Source organism: Aythya fuligula, chromosome 16 (assembly GCF_009819795.1).
Source record: "Aythya fuligula isolate bAytFul2 chromosome 16, bAytFul2.pri, whole genome shotgun sequence".
Taxonomy (NCBI): Eukaryota; Metazoa; Chordata; class Aves; order Anseriformes; family Anatidae; genus Aythya; species Aythya fuligula.
Window position 1 is genome coordinate 15776801 of NC_045574.1, and position 20348 is coordinate 15797148.

At 48.5% G+C, this 20348-nt stretch overlaps 1 protein-coding gene across 1 annotated transcript in view; it reads right to left on the bottom strand.

Moving 5' to 3' along the window:
• The window catches only part of CTNNBL1 (catenin beta like 1), a 46362-nt gene that overhangs the window by 1509 nt on the left and 24505 nt on the right, over nt 1-20348 (bottom strand). Inside the window, exons 11-15 of the mRNA XM_032198345.1 lie at nt 19278-19459; nt 11821-11918; nt 10660-10740; nt 4753-4890; nt 4082-4154 (exon numbers count right to left, since the gene is read on the bottom strand). Of these exons, the coding sequence (XP_032054236.1) occupies nt 4082-4154; nt 4753-4890; nt 10660-10740; nt 11821-11918; nt 19278-19459 (572 nt within the window). The remainder of the gene's footprint in view (nt 1-4081; nt 4155-4752; nt 4891-10659; nt 10741-11820; nt 11919-19277; nt 19460-20348) is intronic.

Sequence of the window (20348 nt, forward strand, 5' to 3'; positions counted from 1 at the left end):
TTAATATTTATGAACTGCTACAGTACCTGTAACAAGAGCAGGTGGAAAACACCAAGGTTTGCTGCAAGTCAACCTGTCTGCCTCTCAGTCCTGGAGAAGGGGGACGAGTGCAGGGAATTCTGCCTTCAGAGGGTGGAAAAGCTTCTCCCCCACACGGATCGCAGGCAGCAGCGAGCTCGTGGAGCTGCTCATTGCAGCTGCTGGAGCTGCTCGGAGCGCTCGGTGAGCCACCTGCACAGCAGCTAGCTGCAGAAGGGCAGGGCCCCGGGGGCAAAGAGCTGCATGGCAGGGACCGTAACCGGTGTCCTCCTCTGGTGGGGGCCAAACGCAGCGCGGCAGACACAGGGTTACTTTCCCAGGAAAACAAGCTGCAGAGCCCAGGCGTTTAGCTCGGGTTCTCCTGTCCCCTTCGGGCAGTATCAGAGCGCTTTCTGTCGAACAGCCTTGGTCCCCCCGGGGGAGCACGGCGAGGAGCAGGCTCTGTCCCCAAACGAGACCTTTCCTGTGCTTTGTCAGACTAAGTGCCTCTGAAACAGATGCAGCGACTGCAACCGCCTTTGTTTATTGCAGCCCAAGGGCAACGCTTTCCTGGCTGCCACTACATCCTGACAGCTCCGAGCACCCAAGCGAAAGGAAAGGAGGGACTCCTCCAGCTGCTGCCTGCTGGCACAGCCCCGAGGGCCCCGGGGGTGCACCCTGCGGGCAGGGCTCTGCAGGGCGGCCGCAGGCAGGGGGCTGGTGGCCCGGCAGGGCTGTTTGCCCACCAGGCACTGAACCACAGCACAAGCGGTGGAGCTGCCACTAACGCCACTGCCCCTCTATTGTCCCAGTAAGACAGCAAAAACAAGCCATGAGGAATTCCTCTCTTCTTTTGCAAAAGCTCAGCATTTTTCCTCCTAAATATTTAGGTTTCTTAAGACTAAAAACCCCACGACTCCCACGGCAGACTGTTTACTGGGCTACCAACAGTTGTTAATGTTAATTTGAAAAGACCAGATAAAGCCCCCAGAACCAAGTTTAAAAAAAAACATCATCCAATGAGACTTTACGTATTTACTTTCTTATTTAAAATTCTACCGCTTCAGTGAGACAGCAAAAATCAAACGTAGGCTCCCTCTGCCAACAGTTAAACAGAGCTTACACGTTTCTGTAGCTACACAAAGGGAAGGGACCTAAGATTGGTTTCTGCTTCATTAGACAAAATACAATGGTTACAGAACAGTAAAAATCAATAGGGAAATATTGAAGCTTGTAATGGATATTGGAAGCCATAAAGCCTGCACATACCTAGGGACCACAAACGCCAAATTTAGCATCGTCCTTAAAACACACTTACCTTCCCTTTGTGATTACACACGCTAACGGGTTTGGCTCGGCGTTCGGTGGGTGTCCCACCCAGCACCTCCCTGCCGTGCCCACTACCCGGCCTAAGCCCAAGGTTTAACCAGGCCTCGTGTGCCCGTGCTGGGCGAGGAGCCTCAGGGCCAGCTGCACACCTCCATGGCCTGCACTGAGCAGCACTGCCTGGGGAGGTGTGTGCCTTGCTCCTTCGGCTGGGGGAGATGCAGACCAAATGCCCCCGACGCAGGCACGGCCCCCAGACGGGAGCAGCCTCCCTGCAAAGCGCCCTCCCAGCCAGCGCCCAGCCGTGTTCTTCCCAAAAACAAGCCAACCGTCCCACTGCAAGCAGCGCCTGATCTGCAAGGAAGAGGAGCTGGGGGAGGACTGGTCAGCCTGCAGAAATGCATTTAATGAGCCTTTGGTTATTCCCTGCCCACTCCTCCCCCCCGAAAGTCCTGCCGTAAGGAAGCAGTCCTGCTTCCGCGCTCGCATCGTAAATGATTCTGAGCAACCCCAAGGGATCCATCAGCTGTCAGGTTGCCAGAGAAACATGGAGAATATGTAGGCCATAAAAACCTAACTAAAAAACCAAGCACCTAATTAGTATGCGAAAATAGAAAATAAAAACTGAACAAGAGCAAAACACCGAAAAAAAAAAAGTAAAAATAAAGCAGCCCTCAACCGTCCTGAGAGCAGCCGGAAGCTGGATTAGGAATGGCTCAGCCAGTGCTGAAGGCTCCCAACATCTCAGTCACTCTGAATATAATCTCCTACGCTCTGCATGCCAGGTAATTTCAGAAATCCCCCGGTGGCCTACAGCCCACAGCCTACAGGCAGGCTTTCAGGGTCCAACACCAAACCAGTACCTCAGACAGGCAATGGAACAGCTCTTCTGGAGAGGCAAATGCTTATCTGTGGTGTAACTTGATAAAAGCTGGTGAATCCACACTGAGGAGATACTGGAACATAAGGGTCTAAGTCCTAACCAAGACTAAACATCACCAGCCCAGACTGCAGGTGGGTTCTGTACTAGTCCTACCTGCCAGGAATCTTTTGGCTCCCCGTTCCAGTGCTTCACGAGGGCCCACCAACAAATTCATTTCCGAAGCTATTGACAACTGTGAAGGCACAAGTCCCTAAAACTGACAAGTGTGACAGCTGGGGAAGAGCTGAAAGACAGCCCCAAATACTGTATCCATCACCTGTATTATTAACATGCCATTTAAGGTCTCCTTAGGAAGTGCACGTATCCCTGCTGGGACTCCTGAAATTGCTGTACAATCTGCACTTTCCATAAGCAGCTTGCAAGACATGATAAAGCCATAGAAAAAGTTTCACAATGCAAGTCACTGCCTGTGACAAAAAAATCAGATGAAATTTTAATGCAGCTGCCCTTCAGTTCAGGAAGGGAAGCTCAGTATGTAAATCAACACGCCACGGAAGCGAACATGAGGCGTGCGTGCAGACAAATCTCCCGGGTACCTGGGGCCCAGGTCAAGTGTGGGAATCTGAACACGGTCGCGTGTCACGTCCTAAGCTGCAAGTGGGCAGTTTGGAGGCAGGAATTGTTAAGTATCATAATTGAAAGCAGAAAAGACATCCTATCCAGTCCCACTCCCCTCCCCGTTCATCAGCAGGCATCAGCTTGAACTTGCTGGGAAAGGACAAGGGCCAAAGATCGCCGATAGCCGCAGGTTGTCTCGGTGTCAGAAAATCACTCCGATTTCTTTATACCAGCTATCTTTCTCATCTCCTCTCTTTCCTGCATATGTGAAGGGAGAAAAACAACAGGATCCGCAAGGAAAAAAAAGGCTGCCTCTACCTCCCACTGTTGAAGGGAAAAAAGAACAGGCCAGGAGCACATCATTGTTATTCCCTAGGAAAGCAGAGACATCAAAACAACGCAACCCAGAGCCCAGTACCCCAGAGATGCAGCTGACTTTCCTTCCTCTTCAGAAGAGAGCTCCTTACTCTTCACCGAGAGCAGCACAGCCTCTCAAGAGCAGACACAGCCTCACACAACCCTCTGCTAAAACAGGAGAGGCTTCTCCCGGGGCAGCAGATCAGCGCTGCTCCAGCCACGTCTCACAGCTCGGGGGGCTGCGGGGGGAGTCCTGAGCCCTGTCCTCCCCTTCCCCTGTCCAATGGCTGCTTCTGCTGAAGGACAGCAGGCTCCAGATGAGAGCCACAGCTCAAATAAGCATTGCTCTAATTCAACATAAGCATTCAAAATAACAAGCAGTACTTTAGAACCAGGATTGCAAATCACAACAGCTACGTTTTAAAGCTACAGAGGATACTTTAATGCTATAATCCATATTAATCTGACACTAAGAGCAAGACAAATACACCGTGGATACTAATACGGTGCAGATGGTAAAGTACAGGACCATGTTAATGAAAGATGAGACTCCACTGTTCCTCCCTCTAGCATGCACATACACTTCCCTTAAATATTTACTCTAGTGTTAAAGTCAGCAGCAAGTCCCAGCCAGTCTGCAGCTGATGGCAAAGCGCTGTGGGGTTACGTGACAGCAGCCAACAGCGAGCATCCTCACCCCAAGGTGAGGCACGCCTCTTATCCCAGCAATTCCAGCCCTGCCCAGATCTCAGAACGTAACTGCTGCACGAAGCTGCTCATGAACTCACGGAGAATTACATGCAAAGGCTCATCCTACCAGGTGATGACCATGCTGATCCTGACAGAGAACAAGACACACGTAGGAATAGCTGAACTCACCCTTCAGAATGTGTCGAACAATTTTAATGGAGCTGCCCCTCATGTTCAGAATCTGATGAACTCTTTGACGAATCTGATCAGGGACGGGAAACAGAAGAAAGTAATCTTCAACAACAGAAAACCACGCACAACCCCACTTTCTGCAACTTTCTTTGAGGTGCAAGCAGAAACCCCAAGTACCACAAAACCCAACTCAGCCTTGCTAGCCCACAGTCCCAGAGCACCCACTTAAAAGCCTTCAGGAAGACATGTGGCACAGGTACAAGTCACCACAAAGTCAAAAATGTGTTGGTGACAGCAGAGCAGCAGTATTTTGCTTAGTTAGGAAAAGTCACCTGCTGCAGTCTGCGCCTTTGAGAGGCCTTCTGAGAGAACATCCTCTTCTGCTGCTCTCAGCAGTGGTACAAATTGGGCCTTTCCATTTCAAGCTGTGACCTTGCTTATGGCAGGCTGTGTGAGCTCAGTGATAACCATCAACTTCTGTACCTACTGTTGCCCTCCCAACTGCTGTAAGTTCACGAAGTTGCATGGACACAAGCACAATAAGTTTCCTCCCAGAAAAGGAATTACGGAAAGAGAGGATTAAGAGGTAGTATCTGCAAGGATTTATTGCCTTGTTTGTATCATGGATGGAAACACAGGTGATCTGCCAACCTTGGATATAGCTTTACCTGGGGAACATTGGCATTACAGATCTCTGCCATGATGTAACAAATGAGCTGTAGAACAAAGAGACCAGCATCCAGGCGACGAAGATAGAATTCATCTTCCATGTCATCATCTATTATCTCTCCGCGACGTACCATGTCCTGGAAAGCAGTGCAAAGAAAAGGGTGTCGAGACCGGCTCTCAAAGTACTGCCCATTAGTAGCGGCAAAACACTGGTGATATTTGTGGTTTCTTAAACGCTTTGCTCCCCCAAAATATGAACATCCATCCATTTCTCACCAAGGAAATACTACTTTTAATAATTCATTTAAATTCACAAAACATTTCATTCAATTTTTAGCAAGGTTTTGCTGTTGCTGGTTGTGAAGTGTGTCCACCTGCAAACGTAAATATTAATGTAAACATACAAACTGCACTCCTGAACTGAGTGATTACAGCCCGTGCATGTGAAACAAACCAGTGCTTTTACTACTTGCAAGTTTTGTCAAAACGGAACAAACCCCATGTTCTCCTACTGGCCATCTGAGGGTGCTGGTAAGCAGTGCAGAACACGACTCCAGCCAGCTCAAAGACCTACCAGGCTTCCACCTCTAGCACCAGCTGATGAATGAGAAACCAGGTCTCAAAATTCTGCACAAGTGAAATTTTGCCATTCCCAGCCCTGACCTTCCAACAGCATTTGGCAGGAAGCCTGAGAGGGCCAAGCCTCCAGCTGCAGCACGCTGACTGGAGAGCTCCGGTTCCTGGGGCAATGGCTGAGGGCTCCTGCTGCTTCTCCAAACACTGCCAGAACTTTCTCAGAACGGTGTTTCACCAGAGAGACCTGCCCAAACGGAGCCCAAAGGCAGAATGCAAGAGGCCACTCCACCCTTCTGGTTCGGACAGAGCACTTTGTTCAAAGCACTGGCAAGAACAGCCTGGCAATAAATTCTGATCAGTTTTGTCTGGGGAAAGGTCCACTCCACCCAGAGTGAACCCACCCTTACTCTTCACGGAGACCAACAGAGCAGAATAACTGATGTCATGCGTGACCTTTTGTGTTTTGGGGGTTTGTTTTTTGGTTTTGTTTTTAAATCAAGGAAACAGCTTGTCAGACCCTGCTAGCTTGCTGCAGCTCGGGTTACTCATTATGCAGCAGTGTGGCAGGTGGGCACACACCAGCAGAGCAATATTTTCTCATTAGAGCCATCACCAGCGAGCACGGTACCCGTAATGCTCACCGAGAAGCACTTGCTCCACATGCACATGCTCCAGGCGAACACACACAAGGTGACCAGCACCAAAGCTGATTTGAGCTACCACATTTTCCTGTTTCATCAAGCCAAAGCCTTTCATCTAATTATAGGTGGAGTATTTTAGGCACAAGAAGGAAAACTAATCCTGTACACTTCTCACTGGAGAGTGCAATAAATGCTCACTATACAGAAATCTGATTAAGTGACTTAGAAATGCAGCTGTTTATTGCTGCCTCCCAAAAGTCAGAGAAGAAAGCGCATGTAATGAAATACTTTTCCTTTCCTCCTAGGAATGTAGCTTGCCAATGAAAGAACAAGTTTAAAAAGCAATGCCTAATTACCAATGTCATAAGACAACCACATTGGCTACCCTGCAGGGTGCTTTAGCATCAGATCCTTCAGGCTCCAGTATCTGCAGAACTGTGATTTACTCCATGCTTCCAAAATCATGGGCACAGGCATGACTGCACAAAGCTTGCGTGCAAGCTCCTGCCAGTAAAAAGAAATCCGATTTTGTGCAAGGAACAACATTCCCCACCCTACATCAATGCCAAATTAAATGAATCTGGTCAAATCTGGTCTCTAAAACTACCCATTGCACCTGGCAAGCCAGAGATCGGCAGCTACTCACTGAAATAGCCAAAAACCCCATGTGAGAAAAAAAGACAAGTCACTCAATTCCCAAAACTCGGTGCTAAATTCCTGAACAGAAAAATATCAACAGGCAAGGACTTTGAATCGCCAGAGCAGGAAACAAAGACCATTCCTGTTCTGTATTCTGATCCAAGCACGGTGATCACAGGAGCAGGATCCAGGCAACTGTCGTCTTGATTACACAGCGAAGGCAGCAGTTACAACAGCCCCTCTCAGCACAGAAGCGAGATTATTTTGCACCAGTGAATTAAGCAGATACAAATTAGAAGACAAATACAGTCTTAGGTACCTTTTCACAGCCCTTTTTTTAAACAACAAAAAAAACCCAAAACTTTAAATGCTAATCTGCCTCCCAGTACAGTACCAAGCAGCCACCTTTCCACTTTGTCTCTCTTTCAAAGCTGTCAAGTTGCTAACCTCCAAATGAGCACTCAGATGCCATTTCTAATCTGCCAACAATATGTGCTGAGATGCCCCTTGCTGATGGGAGAAGACAGCAATGAGATGGGCTTCTGTGAAGCTAAAATGAGCTTCTCTCGCACTAATGAGGCAGGACTGACAGGCTTCAAGGTGTCAAGCAAAGACCTAAACCTAGAGATACGGATCTGCCGATCTGTGCCAGAGACCACATCTGCTCCACAGCCACCGGACCGGGGCCCAGAAGATTCTCTGCATCCTCCTTCCTTACATCTTATTCACCTCTCCCAGCAAAACCCAGCGAGGCAGTGCTTCTAGCAGGAAAGTTCAAAGCTCACCCCAGCCTGCTGGCCATTTCCCAGGAAAGCTCCCAGCGCAGGCAGCCTGAACTGAAAAATCTGCACACGCTCCCGTGACCTCCGGTGTGCTCTTTCCACGGGGCACTGACACCTCCCCGGCCACCACCAGCTCCTGCTTTCAGTACAGGTCCAGGCAATTCACCCGTCACTCTGACCTGGACCCAAACGCTGGGCTAATACCAGGCAGGAGCCGCTAGGAGTTCCACCTCTCCCTTTCAAGGATGGAATCACTTAACTGTAGCACAATTAGCATGTAATTTGTAAGTCATTATAGCGCAAAGTATCTGCTGAGAATATTTTACTGAATAAACCCGTGAGCATCATTTTCCACTGAACTATAAAAATATTAAACCATCCTCGTCTTCTCCTGCCATTTTTAGGGATCGCTAAGGCTATTGCTGCCGCCTATAATTATGCCTCATTTTAGAGGGAGTTGAAAGCCACAGTTTTGCACCTTTTCCTACAGAAAGGATTAAAGAATTTGAGACAGGGACAAGATCCTTACTGGGTTTCATTACCTAAAAACTCTGAGAAAAGTGCTAAGACAGGCACCAGGTGTTAGAGACAAATGCTCGCATGGACTTTGCTCCTGGGTTTCAGGTAGCAATCAGGGTAATCATGAAGTTATCACCTGATCACTTCTGAACAGATCCCACAGCAGCAAATGGCTGGTTAACACTGAGATGAAGGGAGGCTCTCCCTCTGGACCGTATCCTCTTTCATTGTCCAGATTCACAGTGCAGCTTCATAACAATTGTTCTTCTTCAGAAACAGCTGGCTTAAGAAATTCCTCCCTTCCCTTCTGTTCTCAACTATTTCCACGCCTTCACTGCCACAGTCTGAAGGGCTGAGCTATAAACCAGATCACAAAAATAAGCTACGCTAAAAGAAAAAAAAAAAAAAAGAACTGCAAGAGCAGGAGCTTCTTATGCCAGCTGCACTACTAAAGATAAAACTTCAGGTATGATACCTTCAATCATTCTTTGTGTAATCATGTTTCCACTTCTTGTAATGCCAGACTTACACCAGGATACTCTGTCCATCAGACTTGAATCTCTCTTTTCAGTATAGGCTGAACCTGTACAAATTCATCAGGTACCTTTTTTTCCTTTGGGGCAGGGAGAAAGGAAAGGATTCGTATTCCAGATTTTTTTGGGTACTGTGCCCTCCACCGCAAGAGGAAGGTCAAAACCCCCCGGGTGACAAAGCTCAGCTTCTAAAGGACCAAGCGTTCAAACCATCCACTTCAATGATTCATGTGCAACAACTACAAACGTTAAAGCAGCCATAGATCCTGTCAAAGCTAGATAATTCCCTGACCTGACAGGCACAATGATGGCTTTTGCCTGCTTCTCCGTGAGGGAACTGCTTGAGCCACTTCAGATCTCAGCAGACCGTTTCCCACTGACCATTTTAGGATGCTAAAAAGCAAAGCAATCAGTAACTCCAGAAGTGTTGAGGCTTGTTCCTTGCTTGGAATGTCGTATTTCATACACTGTGCCCAATGCTCTAACCTGCTGGGAGATAAAGCAAGAAGTAGTAGCGCGGTGACACGCTTAATATCATCTGTGCTGCCTAGAGATGATCGGGATTGCAATTGGACAAATTTCTAGTCCAGCCCTGTCCAGATTTCTAACCTCCTAATCTTTACTACCAGGCTCGGAACAGCTCTGCTTTGAAAAACCAACGTCCTTCACATGCAAAGTACAAATCTGCTTCTCAGAGGTGACATGAGCAAATCTCGGAGAAATGCTTTGATATTTTCTGTTGAAATATATTGCAGAAGGTCAAAGCACATATGGGATGTTTCTGCCAAATCCTATTATTAGCACTAATAGGAGGAAGAACTGAGATCCGTTTATTCCAGCCATTCCAGCCTACAGAGCACTGCACTGGGGCAAAAGCACACCGGCCTTCCGGAGGCAGGAGGAAAGTCTGAGTTCTTGTGCTTTCTCTTCTCGTTTATCAGTAAACATGAATGGGTTGTAATTAATTAAATTGCTTCTACACAAGCTTCTTCACACTCCAACTCCCTTCACCTCTGCTCTGTTGGCTGTTTGCTACAGGTGTTAATAATATTTAGAGCCAACTTCAAGACCTTTTTGATAACGGGTGAATACATACACTAGTTTCACTCATTTAATGTAAGGGCTCTGTACAGCAGCTGCCCATACACCGAGATTTCAGCCAGAAAAATCAGCTCTGCTTTTTGATTTCTAACACCCACACACCAACACCGAAACCTAGAGAATAAATAATTCCTTGTTCTGTTTCGAGGTGGATGACTGGAGCGTGGAGGGATAGCAGGAAAGGGTGAAGGCTGTTTTTCTTCGGGCCACTGTTCATTTGTGAAGCTGCAGCTGTCCATATGGAGTCTGGATGCTGGCAGCAAAAGCAGCTCCATTCATCACTCCGCCTTTTGCCTTTTTGAGCAGCAGCATCACCGCTGAGCTCTGATGCCCCCAAAATGTTTGGCAGCGCCTGGAGAAACAGCCTTGGCAGCCAGGGGACAGCTGTTTGTCGGGGCCCGGCAGGGGGCTGCAGCCCGGGCACGCTGAGCTCACCCGCGTGCGGGGACGGCGGCTGCAGCGATTACTCTCCGTCAGTGCTAATCAATCTCAGCCCCTCTTCAGCGCTGATACAGATAATCTTGTGGGAAGCGGGCCAAGCTCGCTAACAGCTCTGCAAGCTGCTTCCTGACTCCGACAGCTCATTCTCTTTCAAGAAGTCTGTTCCAGCTTCAGTTCCAAGAAAGTACTAGGTGGTACCCATGCTCATGTCATTCGAAACGTTCACTGCTGGTGCGCAGAAAGCACACAGACTTGGGCTGCAGCCTCATCTGTCTAATCCAAATAGAAGTTTTCTCACAGGTAATCAGAACTCTACAGACCAGGGTAGGAGGCCTCACACATTACCATGTAATTATCTGCATTTCGCTTCTCTCCATCCACCAAACCAAGCAAAATTTCAGACAAGTAAAAATGAAGGTAACCCGACTGAGGCCCTCTTCGTAGGATTCACTAAGAGATGTCCAGAAGCACTTGCTGTAAATAAGTTCTCACCCCATCTTATCTAAGGTACCAGAAGATGGAGAGTGGGGCAACAAAAGCTGAGAGAGAAGTCAGCACAGGTACGAAGGCCTGGCTCAGAACAGCGACCTGGCTGAGCCAGAAGCTTTGTGCAGATGCCATGGCTGTGCAGAAGCATCACAGACACGGGCTAGTACAACTTGAGCAATACATACGTGTTTCTCTCCATCGATCTTCTTATCAGCTGCCTGCATTGCATCCAGATACTTAAAATACAGTTCCATCAGCCTATCAACCTGCAAGGACAGAAGAGAGAGACCTAAGCAAGAGAAAAAGAACAGTGCCATCATCTTTAATCCTTCATGTTATGCTGTTTTTCTTCCAGCTGCAGTCTATGCAAAATACCAGGCAATTCTGTCACTCCCAGGAAGGAACACATTACAACGATGGTACAAGTGTTGGACAGATGAGCATGCTCAGTCTGCGAGCATCTGAATGTAATCCCATGTCACAAGATGGTCTCATCAGCTCCAGCTAAAAGGAAGCAAAAAGACAGTCCCTAGCCCACTGGTTCTCCTGTGTTGTGGTTCTCCAGTTCTCCTGGTTTCTTAAATGGACTTTTCTATGCTGAATGTAGCCAAGCTTCTGCTACATTTAACAGACACGTCTAATACACAGTGGAGAGCAGGAGAACCCTGACAACTTAATTTCCTGTTACTAGAAAGGGTTTTTCTCCAATTGTTAGAGCGGGTTATGAAAAACACCTTAAAAACATACTAATGAGAAATACTGGTTCCTCTGTATTTCTCAAGTGGTGGAATTTACAAATCCCCTGGGAATTATTGGTTTGCAGAAGCTGCTGTTTCTTTTTCACAGCTGTTTGATCTACCCACCACCATGTAAATATTTTGGAAAGAATTTCCCAGACTAAGCACCACTGAAGTGACGCATTGTAGGGGAGGAATGGGGAACGTTGAGTGTGTACTAATCCAACTCATACAATTTCTGCAAAAGAGCTTCACTAGGACAGACTGGCACCTTTCCATACTTCCCTGGTCCCGCAGAGCCAGCAATATGTGGTACACGATCAGCCCTCAGCAGCGAGGCACAACCCAGGACTACCAGCTGTGCGAGAGCACCAGAAAACAAGAGTGCATACGATGGAGGAGGCCAAGCACTAAAGGCACCACCAGCCCTCCAGTGTGTAGACAACAACAGGAACGAGAGAAGGATGGTGTGAGTGTGCAGGTCCCTACAGACAGGCACCGCAGCTGCTTTTTAGTAACTCAGTAAGTGCACGCAGGCACCCTGCCATCATCAAGCGTCCTCTGAGTCCAGCAGCCCAGAGACTGCAGACACACGTTCCGCACACTCACCTTCTCACTGTCATTCTCTGTGAATTTATTCAGCAACCGTGTCCTCTGCTGCCCTCTCAGGTTTCGCAGAAGGGAGGCCAGGATGGAACAGACATGTTCTAGAGGAACAAAATGAAAATTGCACGCTGAGATCAGAAACAGGAGCTTATACTCTCTGTAACATGCCATTAAATTTACTACCACCACTCCGGCACGTAGCTGCCGATAAGCAGAACCCAGGTTCCTGCCAGCAGCGAGTGCAGGCAGAACAGCAGCAGAAGCAGCAAGCTGTGGCTGCAGGGAGCACAGGCAGCTCCTCTCCCACCACAGCCAGGCCAGGAAGGCATCCCCAGACCTGCTGCACTACTCCTGCTACACTGACCCTGCAGGCGCCCTAGCAGCACGCTGCTCTTTGTGGTCTCAAGCAGGGGCCAGCCCCCGCGGAGCACCCAGCACACCCAAGTGGAGTTTGGGCCGTTCTGTAACAGGGCCCAAGCTCTCTGCTCCCCGAGGCAAAGGAAACAAACCGATCTTCTCTAAAACTCCCCTTTTACACACAGAGGGTGCAATGTGCTTCCTTAAGCACAAATATTTGGCTTTCCTGGGCTGCAATGAAGTGCAGAAGAAAGTGCTTCTCCTTAGGTCATTTCCTCAGGAGGATTCGCCAGTTTTATGTGCATCTGATACGAAATACACACTCGGTTTTGAAACATTTCTCATCAAGTTCTCCAGTTACAACTCCCACACATCGGCTCCGTTTTGTTTTGCCAGCGAGCAACTTCCCGGGCAGGAGAAGGAACCGACCACTTCTGGAAACCCGAGGAGTCCGGGGAAGGAGCCCAGAGAAGGGCGTCCGCCTGCCTCCTGCCCTCCGGGAGGAGGAAGGGCCACAACCAGCACTCACCTGCCCCCCACATCGCTCCTGCACGGGCATAGGAGACGCAGAGCTGTGAACCATTTGCAAAATGAACGCCAACATCAGAAACAATGCAGAGCATCAAGGAGTATATGGCTCTACTAATGGGAAATAAAACCCAGCAGCAAAGCACAAGGCAATGACAGAAGCACGGGTTTCTCTCCCTTGCCGAATCTTTTGGTGTTGCTTCCTGCCTGCAGGTCTGCGTTAAATATAGACCTTACATTATAGATACTTAAATGTATTTTAAATTGTAACTTCTCTCCTTTCCCTCACTTTAATCTTGATGATTAAGACTGATGAAGAATAATGGACATAAAAATTTCCTCACCTACAGTGATGGGGAGGGGAGAGCAGTGTCAGGATTTTATGTTTTTGAGAGGAAAATACAATGCACGGAGGAAAGGGATCATCCCTGCCATCCAACCATTTAGCGTGCATTTCCACAGTGCTGCCTAGCCCGGAGCCACGAGAAGCCTAGATCAATTGCATCAGCCTACAAGAACAAGTGACATCTACGTGTTCGTATGGATCTGTCGCACTAACAGCCAGCAAACACTTCCACTGAAGGGCTGAAGGCACAGGGGCTGCTCGTCCAAGCCGTGGGTCTGCCCTCCCGGCAGCACAGGTTATCTGCACGCTACAGAAGGGCAGCGACAGAAGAGGAGAGACACGCGTCCACACGCGCCCACCCCCCCATTTCATTAGCTACTTACAAACGCAGCTTCCTCAGAAACAGATTTCTGCCTGAGGTGGTGTCAATTTTTCATGTACCAAAGAGATTGGGAGAGCTGCTGGCAGGAGGAGCAGAGGAGATAACAGGTTTATCTGGTGGCCGGCACCGCTCGGCTGCTCTGTCATTTCGACAGGCTAACATGGAGGTGAAGGATGGCTCCGGCACTGCATGCTCTTGCTGCAGAGAAACAGTTATTCCACACAAACAGCTCTGAATTAAGTGTCTTCATTAAAAAACACTGCGAGAGCCCCCAAAGTACTTGCCGGCTCCTATTTCCTTAAGTATTAAAAAAAGATAGAATGAAGACTTTTTAAAATAAATCCCAACAGATACTCTGCTGTTACAGAAAGAAGGCAGAATCCCGTATTTCACACTGTTTATCCTTTTTTTTTTTTTTTTTGAAGTGTTTAGGAGTGTTGACAGTATTTTAGTACTAATGTCCTCACCAATTTTATATATATATATATATATTTCAATACTCCTGCACTAGGAAATGCATCTCAGCCATTGTTTTTGCTTTGGTGCCCACGTGCAGAAGGTTATTTATTATACTGATAAAATCTTAGAAGCTACTGAGAAATCTAAACAAAGCGATGCAGGCTTTCTAAGAATGAGGTTATTCTTTACACACAGCATCACACAAAGCCCAGAAAACATCTATTTCCTGGTCAAAATGTTCCAAAAACGTTGTGCAGAAATGTTCCTCAGCTGACTGATCAGGAAAATGCCTTTTTCTCGATCAGTTTCTTGAAAACTCCCCGGTGTGGTTCCGTGCCCTCCCCCCAGATCGCAGTTGTGCTGCACACAGCTGGCCCAGCGAGCGCCGGCATCCACCTGCAGGAGCCAAAACCAGGGCAAGGCCTGGGGTAAGAGAAGTGCTACGGGAGAAGCGGCTGAGCCCATTTTCAGGGGATTAAACGTCCAGCTGCACTGCAGAAAGGAGAGGCGATTGCTGGAAACGCGTGTCTGTAGGCACGGGGACCCTGCCACGCTCCCACAGACTGCGCTGCTGCTCACCGCGCATCTGCAAATTTGTAGGAGTGCATAATCTGTGTGTGCTCTCGGTGTGATCTTCTCTGGAAGGGGATTAGTGGCTGGTGCTGCTCCGAGCCCTCAGAAAGCCAAGCCCGCAGCTCCCTGCTGGGATCTCAGCTAAGTACAGGCCCTGAGCACAGCTCCCAAGGCAGCGCCTCAGCCCCACGGACTCTGCATTTGGGCAACTTCCAAACGATCAAACACACCAGCACCCAGCCCAAGCCCACAGCACACACACAAACGGGGTCTTTTTCATGGAGGGGAACAGACGAGGCCAGAGGAAAACGTTGCTGTCCAGCCCCATTTTCTAAGAACTAAACGCATTTCTCCTGTAAAACACCACCAAAAAGTCCCGCTCAGCACCACCACCGATTCCTCCACCAGCACTACCTTACCACCGGCAGCCAGCAAACATTACGAACAACACTTACCAAACAAAAGTTGCTTTTTTATTAGCAGGCAAGGTTGTCGTCTCCCCTCCCCGCACCAGTTCGCCTGCGTGTACCCGAACTCTCCGTGGCACCGACCCCTCGGTGCTGTGCGCACGCGGCCACCGCCTGCCCTCAGCAGCTCGCCCGCGTGTGCTCACCCATCTGTGCCAGCAGCTCTCCTTACACCAGCAGCACCCCGGGCTCTCGGGAGCCTTTCCCTCTCCAGACAGGCACGAAGACTTCAGAATGCAAGCAGTGTTTAAAACACCCTAATTAGATCGATCTTGACTTCAGCTGCAGCGTGTTGGAATACAGATTAATCTATTCCATGGCTGGCACTGGCAGCTGCAGCAGCAGGAGGTCCTGTCAAATCAAGCCGTAACATTACACTCCTCTGCCTTTACCACCCCAAAAGCTCCCTGTGTTTTTTGGTTTTCACACCCCGTTTGGAGGGATGCCTACCCTCCCCAGGCGCAGGCTCCCAGGGCAGGAGCAGCGCTCGGGGCTGCAGGGCAGCAGCAGTCTCTGGGTGGACAAGATGTGTGATCCTGGTGTTCTGATGACCCCACCGGGATCTCTCTAAGAGCCTTCTGTCTTGTGAAGGCCTCCTGGGATAAACTCAGGTTCCTCACTCGAAGCAGAAAAGCGCAAGAATAAAGCAGCCGCCTCCTTCCGAAGCTTCCAGCCTTCACGCAGAGGCTGTGGCTCCAGGTGGGTTTGCAGGGAAAAGCTGCAAAAAAAGAACCTGGAGCACGCCAGGGCCAGCCCCACGCCGCTAACAGCTCTGGCGGGCACAGAGCCACAGCCCGCGGCCAACGCTCGTGCCGACAGCGAGACGGGGGCAGCCCCAGCAGCGAGGAGCTGGGGTCTGGCTGCAGGAGGGTTACCTGCCCGCCACGCTGCCCCCACAGGGCAGAGGCTTCGCTGGTAATTATAACAAGGGTTGACCTTTGCTTCCAGTTCAGCAGCCCGTTCCTTCCCCGGCCGTCCGAATGCAGCTGAGCAGTTCTGTTCAAACACACCGAAGCCTCTGCTAGGCATTCATTTCGGCTGACCACCAGATGAAAGAACAGCGCCTGCTGGCTGCCAGAAGGTCTTTCAATAAAGACACTCGCTATCGGGTCATTTGTCTGTGCTGCCTTTTCACTTCTCCATGTCAGAGGAACTTATTTCTGCAGCAAGGATTCATTCCAAGGGGCTTTGCTACCTTTCAGCGCGGGTCACAGAGGAGTAAAATCGTATTTACTAAGAAACAGATTTTGCTGCTGTTGTTTTTTAACGCGTACAGCTGACTAGCTCCAAAGAAGGCTTCCTTTTTGCTGGAGGGTGAACAGGCAAAAAAAAAAAAAACAGAGATAGGAATTCTCATTTGGAAATTGGCTGAACTAATTCTCAGGTTATCAAATTAAGCATTCCTAAGTAAAACTGACATCCAGGACAAGAGAAGGCATTTAAATGAAGATGAATTGAACAAACATCCTTTTATAGTTCATTAGACTCTCCAAGTGAGCACAACTAGCTGGCAAATGGCTGTACGAGGAGCAGGACACCCAGCCTACCGCACGAGGTCTGATGGCTGCACCACAGCCCCGCTAACTCGGGAGGAATTTGTGCTCTCTCCATTTTCAGCTGGCTGAGTCCCTTCAGGAATTTCAGGTTAGTACCCAACACTTCAATTCGACTGCTGCTGAGGAAGTCCAGGGCTGCAGATCCTGGTACCTTTATGGCCAGCTAAGACACGGCGCGGGGATGGAGGAGGCTTTGGAACACAGCCATCCATACAGCATCAGCTGCATTTCTGAACATGCAACACGGAAGCATTACTTCAAATCTTGCCCCAGATTTACGCAGTTACCCAGAGCCAGAAGCACTTTTATCCTTGCACTCGCACGTGCCAAGCACTCACCTCCTTGCTGGCTCTGCCTTCACAGCTTGGCCAGGAGCGTGCCAGGCTGCTCTGCTCGGCAGGGCAGGACCCCCAGCAGGGCACAGTGCTGCCCACCTCGCACCCACCATGGGCAAACTCCTCGCCACAGCTGGGCCCCTGCCTTCCGACCACTGCTCTCTACAGGCAGGTGACGTTACACCATCGTTACACCATCATTACACCATCGTTACACCATCGCAGAGACAACCACCACTGAAAGCCTGCTAAAGACTGTTAGAAAAATTTCCCTTTCTTTTTTCTTAATTACATCATGTACATAGAAGCATAAATACCTGCAGTTTGGATTTAAGCCATCCAGAGTTTCCCTAGAGTAAAATGATTTTTCAACACCATCAGTGCTTGAGATGTGGTTATCCAGCACTGGCATCTTTATGTTAGCTTTAAAAAATAGAAATACATTACAGAAAAGTTATTTTTTTAATCAAATTTAATTTGGATTATAAATTTTCATAATAAACAAAAGCTCAACAAGTCACATTGAGCTTTTTTTGGTAGGGTATATATTATTTTCACACATTTGAAGCACCACCTTCAAGACAATAAAGGAAGCATTATTTCTGACACGATCTCCAATGTAAAAAGCAACATCACTACAGAATAAAAACAAGGGGAATGTTTTCCTCCCATCATCAGACACAAACCCCGAGCGTCTATCCCGACGCTCTCGACAGCATTACAGCGAGCACAAATTCCTTAGAATTTCTTTTTAATAAATACTGAGGCCTCTGCTACCAAGCTATTGTAGCTGAACCTTTAACAGAATACATTCCTCCGTTTGATGTAGACTTGAAAACTCTCCTAGAAAACGAGCATTGGTCATTTTTCTTCTTTTTCCAACAGTCAGGACACAGGCTGAAGTTTTTATGGGAAACGGTAACGAGAGCAGACTGACTACCAGCATCCTTTTTGCTAAGGAGATATGCAGAAAGAAATGTGTCCCCAGAGCCACCCCAGCCCAGAAGGCAACAACTCCCAGCCACGCGAGGCTTGTCCAATTTCCTCTAAAACCAGCGGGCACCACCAATTCTTTCCAGCGTTGCTGTTCAGCAGTGGCTCGCAACATCCAACTGCCAAGCAGCAGTGCCCCCAAGCACAGAGAAATTACTGCATTGCGAGTGGGAAAGTAAAAACATATAGTATGCTGCTTACACAGACAGGACAACGCCCGTGACAGGCTCCAGGGGAGCCCTGTTACACGTCTCAATTAACTCCCACCATCGGAAAGCCGGTAACTCGCCTGCCCAGTGATGCAAAGCACAGAAAATTGGACCTACAACCACAGCATCTGAGAGTTTACTTTAATAAAACGGATTTCTGGACTCATATTAACGTCCTCCATTTCTTCTGAATATTAATGAGATGGAGATATCACATGAAGACCGTTTGCACAGATAGCTCCATTTTGCTGAGGGCAGATTTGCCTTCCCCCGTCCCCAAAACAGTTCAGAAGCTGACCCTTTGCTGGCTTTTCAAACAGCCAGCTAGCCCTCAGAGTAGCCAGGACCATGCACGATGCCCTCTGCAGTCTCCAGATGAAGCAGCCAAGGCAGATTCGCTCCCCTTCCCGAACCAAAGAATTAAGTCAACGACACGGGCCATGGACCCAGGTGCAACTGCACTCTCTGCAGTCTCACTGCCCAAAGCCAGACACACCAGAGCATTTCTCCCTCAGCACTGCCTGTTGAGGAGAGGAACGCAGCACAGGAGCGGCAAGGCAAGCCTGAGACAAGCTCACACCTCTTCAGCTTTTCAACGTATTCATCCCTTATGGAACTGAGATGAGTAATGAACAAGATCTCAAGCATCACTGGCGGTATTTAAAGCTTCTTCCAAGTAGTCAAGTATTAACAAAATGAAAAAGGAAATGGACTAGGCATGGACTGACCCTAGATTCAGTTCAGCATAGGGTCCTGCAATAACACTCCACCACAGATTTCTATTAAAACGGAGTTTTCCAGGGAAGAGGGGAAGAAAATAGAAAAAAAACAACTTCAAAAGCGTGCAGTTATTTCTGTAATGCCTGATGTTCATTGAGTCACACTTCAGTGCCCAGAGCCATGAAAACACTGCTTTTGAGGTGACATTTGTAGTTGCCTCATTACTCTTTTCAAAAGAGTTTTGCATCAAAGAGTCAGAGCTTCAAACAACAGACCCTACAGGAGTAAAATAACTTATTAACAGCACATGAAATGGAATCACCAGGAACTGCTGATACCAAAACAAGCAGGGCAAGTGTGTCATCACCAGCCTGCGCTGCAGCAGTGAATGGCAGGCTGCTCTGGGCTTGAAAGCTGCAGGAAAAACAATGGGAAGGGAAGACCAGCGAGCGCTCCTTGCCTCCTCCCTGGCAGGCACAGACACCTGCCTTCATCCACCTCCTCCACGAGGAGAAGGATCCACGAACAGGCCTACCTTCGTGCTCTTTTTCAGTCGTTCCAACTTTCTTTATTTTCTTGGGCGATTTCATGAAGAGCGGGAAGATGGTCCTCAGGCCAAGGATGTCAACAAATTTGTGACAGTTGTCTGTGCCCTCGGGTCCAATCATGGCATGATCCAGCACCTTCAGGGCACTGCTGCGGGAAATCTTCTTCTCCCTGCGAAGAGAAAGCTGCAACTTAAACTTTTCAGGGACAGAAGGAGCTTTGAACTACGCTACTTCAAAGACACAGCATGAGAAGGGAAACTGAAGTGACGAGGGAAGTCACAAAGAGCCTGAGTGCAAGCTCTAAGCGAGATTTTCTTCAAGAAGCCAAAATATTATATTGACAAATACTCTTTTCAAGACTGTGGTTGAAGACAAACTATTAGCTTTGCTATTTCTTATTATTTTTATTTCTTTTTATTTTCTATTTTATTATTTATGTATGTGTTTTTATTTCTCAGTTACTAATGAAGTTCTCATCTCTTCACCTCCTTACAAACATTAGCACAAAGAGGCAGAGGAGACTGGGTTGGGTACACAAGACAAATACTGTCAGACCAGAAGGATCAGGGCTTAGATTTAGCAATAATTCACTGTAATACAGGAGCGTGTTTGGTAAGCACAGATTGGAGGAGGTCAGCTGCACTGAAGAAAACCCTTCTCCTGAACACGTGTCTGGAGGGAGGCAGACAGACCTCAGCTGCTCTGTTCAATGCGTATCAGAGCGCTGACGCTGGTAGCTGGGGCCGATAACACACAAGCAGTCAGTTAAGAATTCTGTACCTCCCAAACCAGAAACAAAAGAACTTATAAAGTTTTTATAACAAAACACAAAACCTTGAGAACCTCGACCCGAGGCAGCAGGTGCCGATGCACTGCGGGCCAGGAGGATGCCAGGAGCGCGGCGCAGGCCAGCAGAGCCTACCTGCAGCCTGCTCGCCCACAGCTGCACAGCAACCCCTTCCTTTTCTCTTTGGAAGAGAATTTGTTCCCTAACAGCTATATAACTGTGTGCACATTTACAAATAAATCCCCACAGAAACAAGCCACGCTCTGCCCCG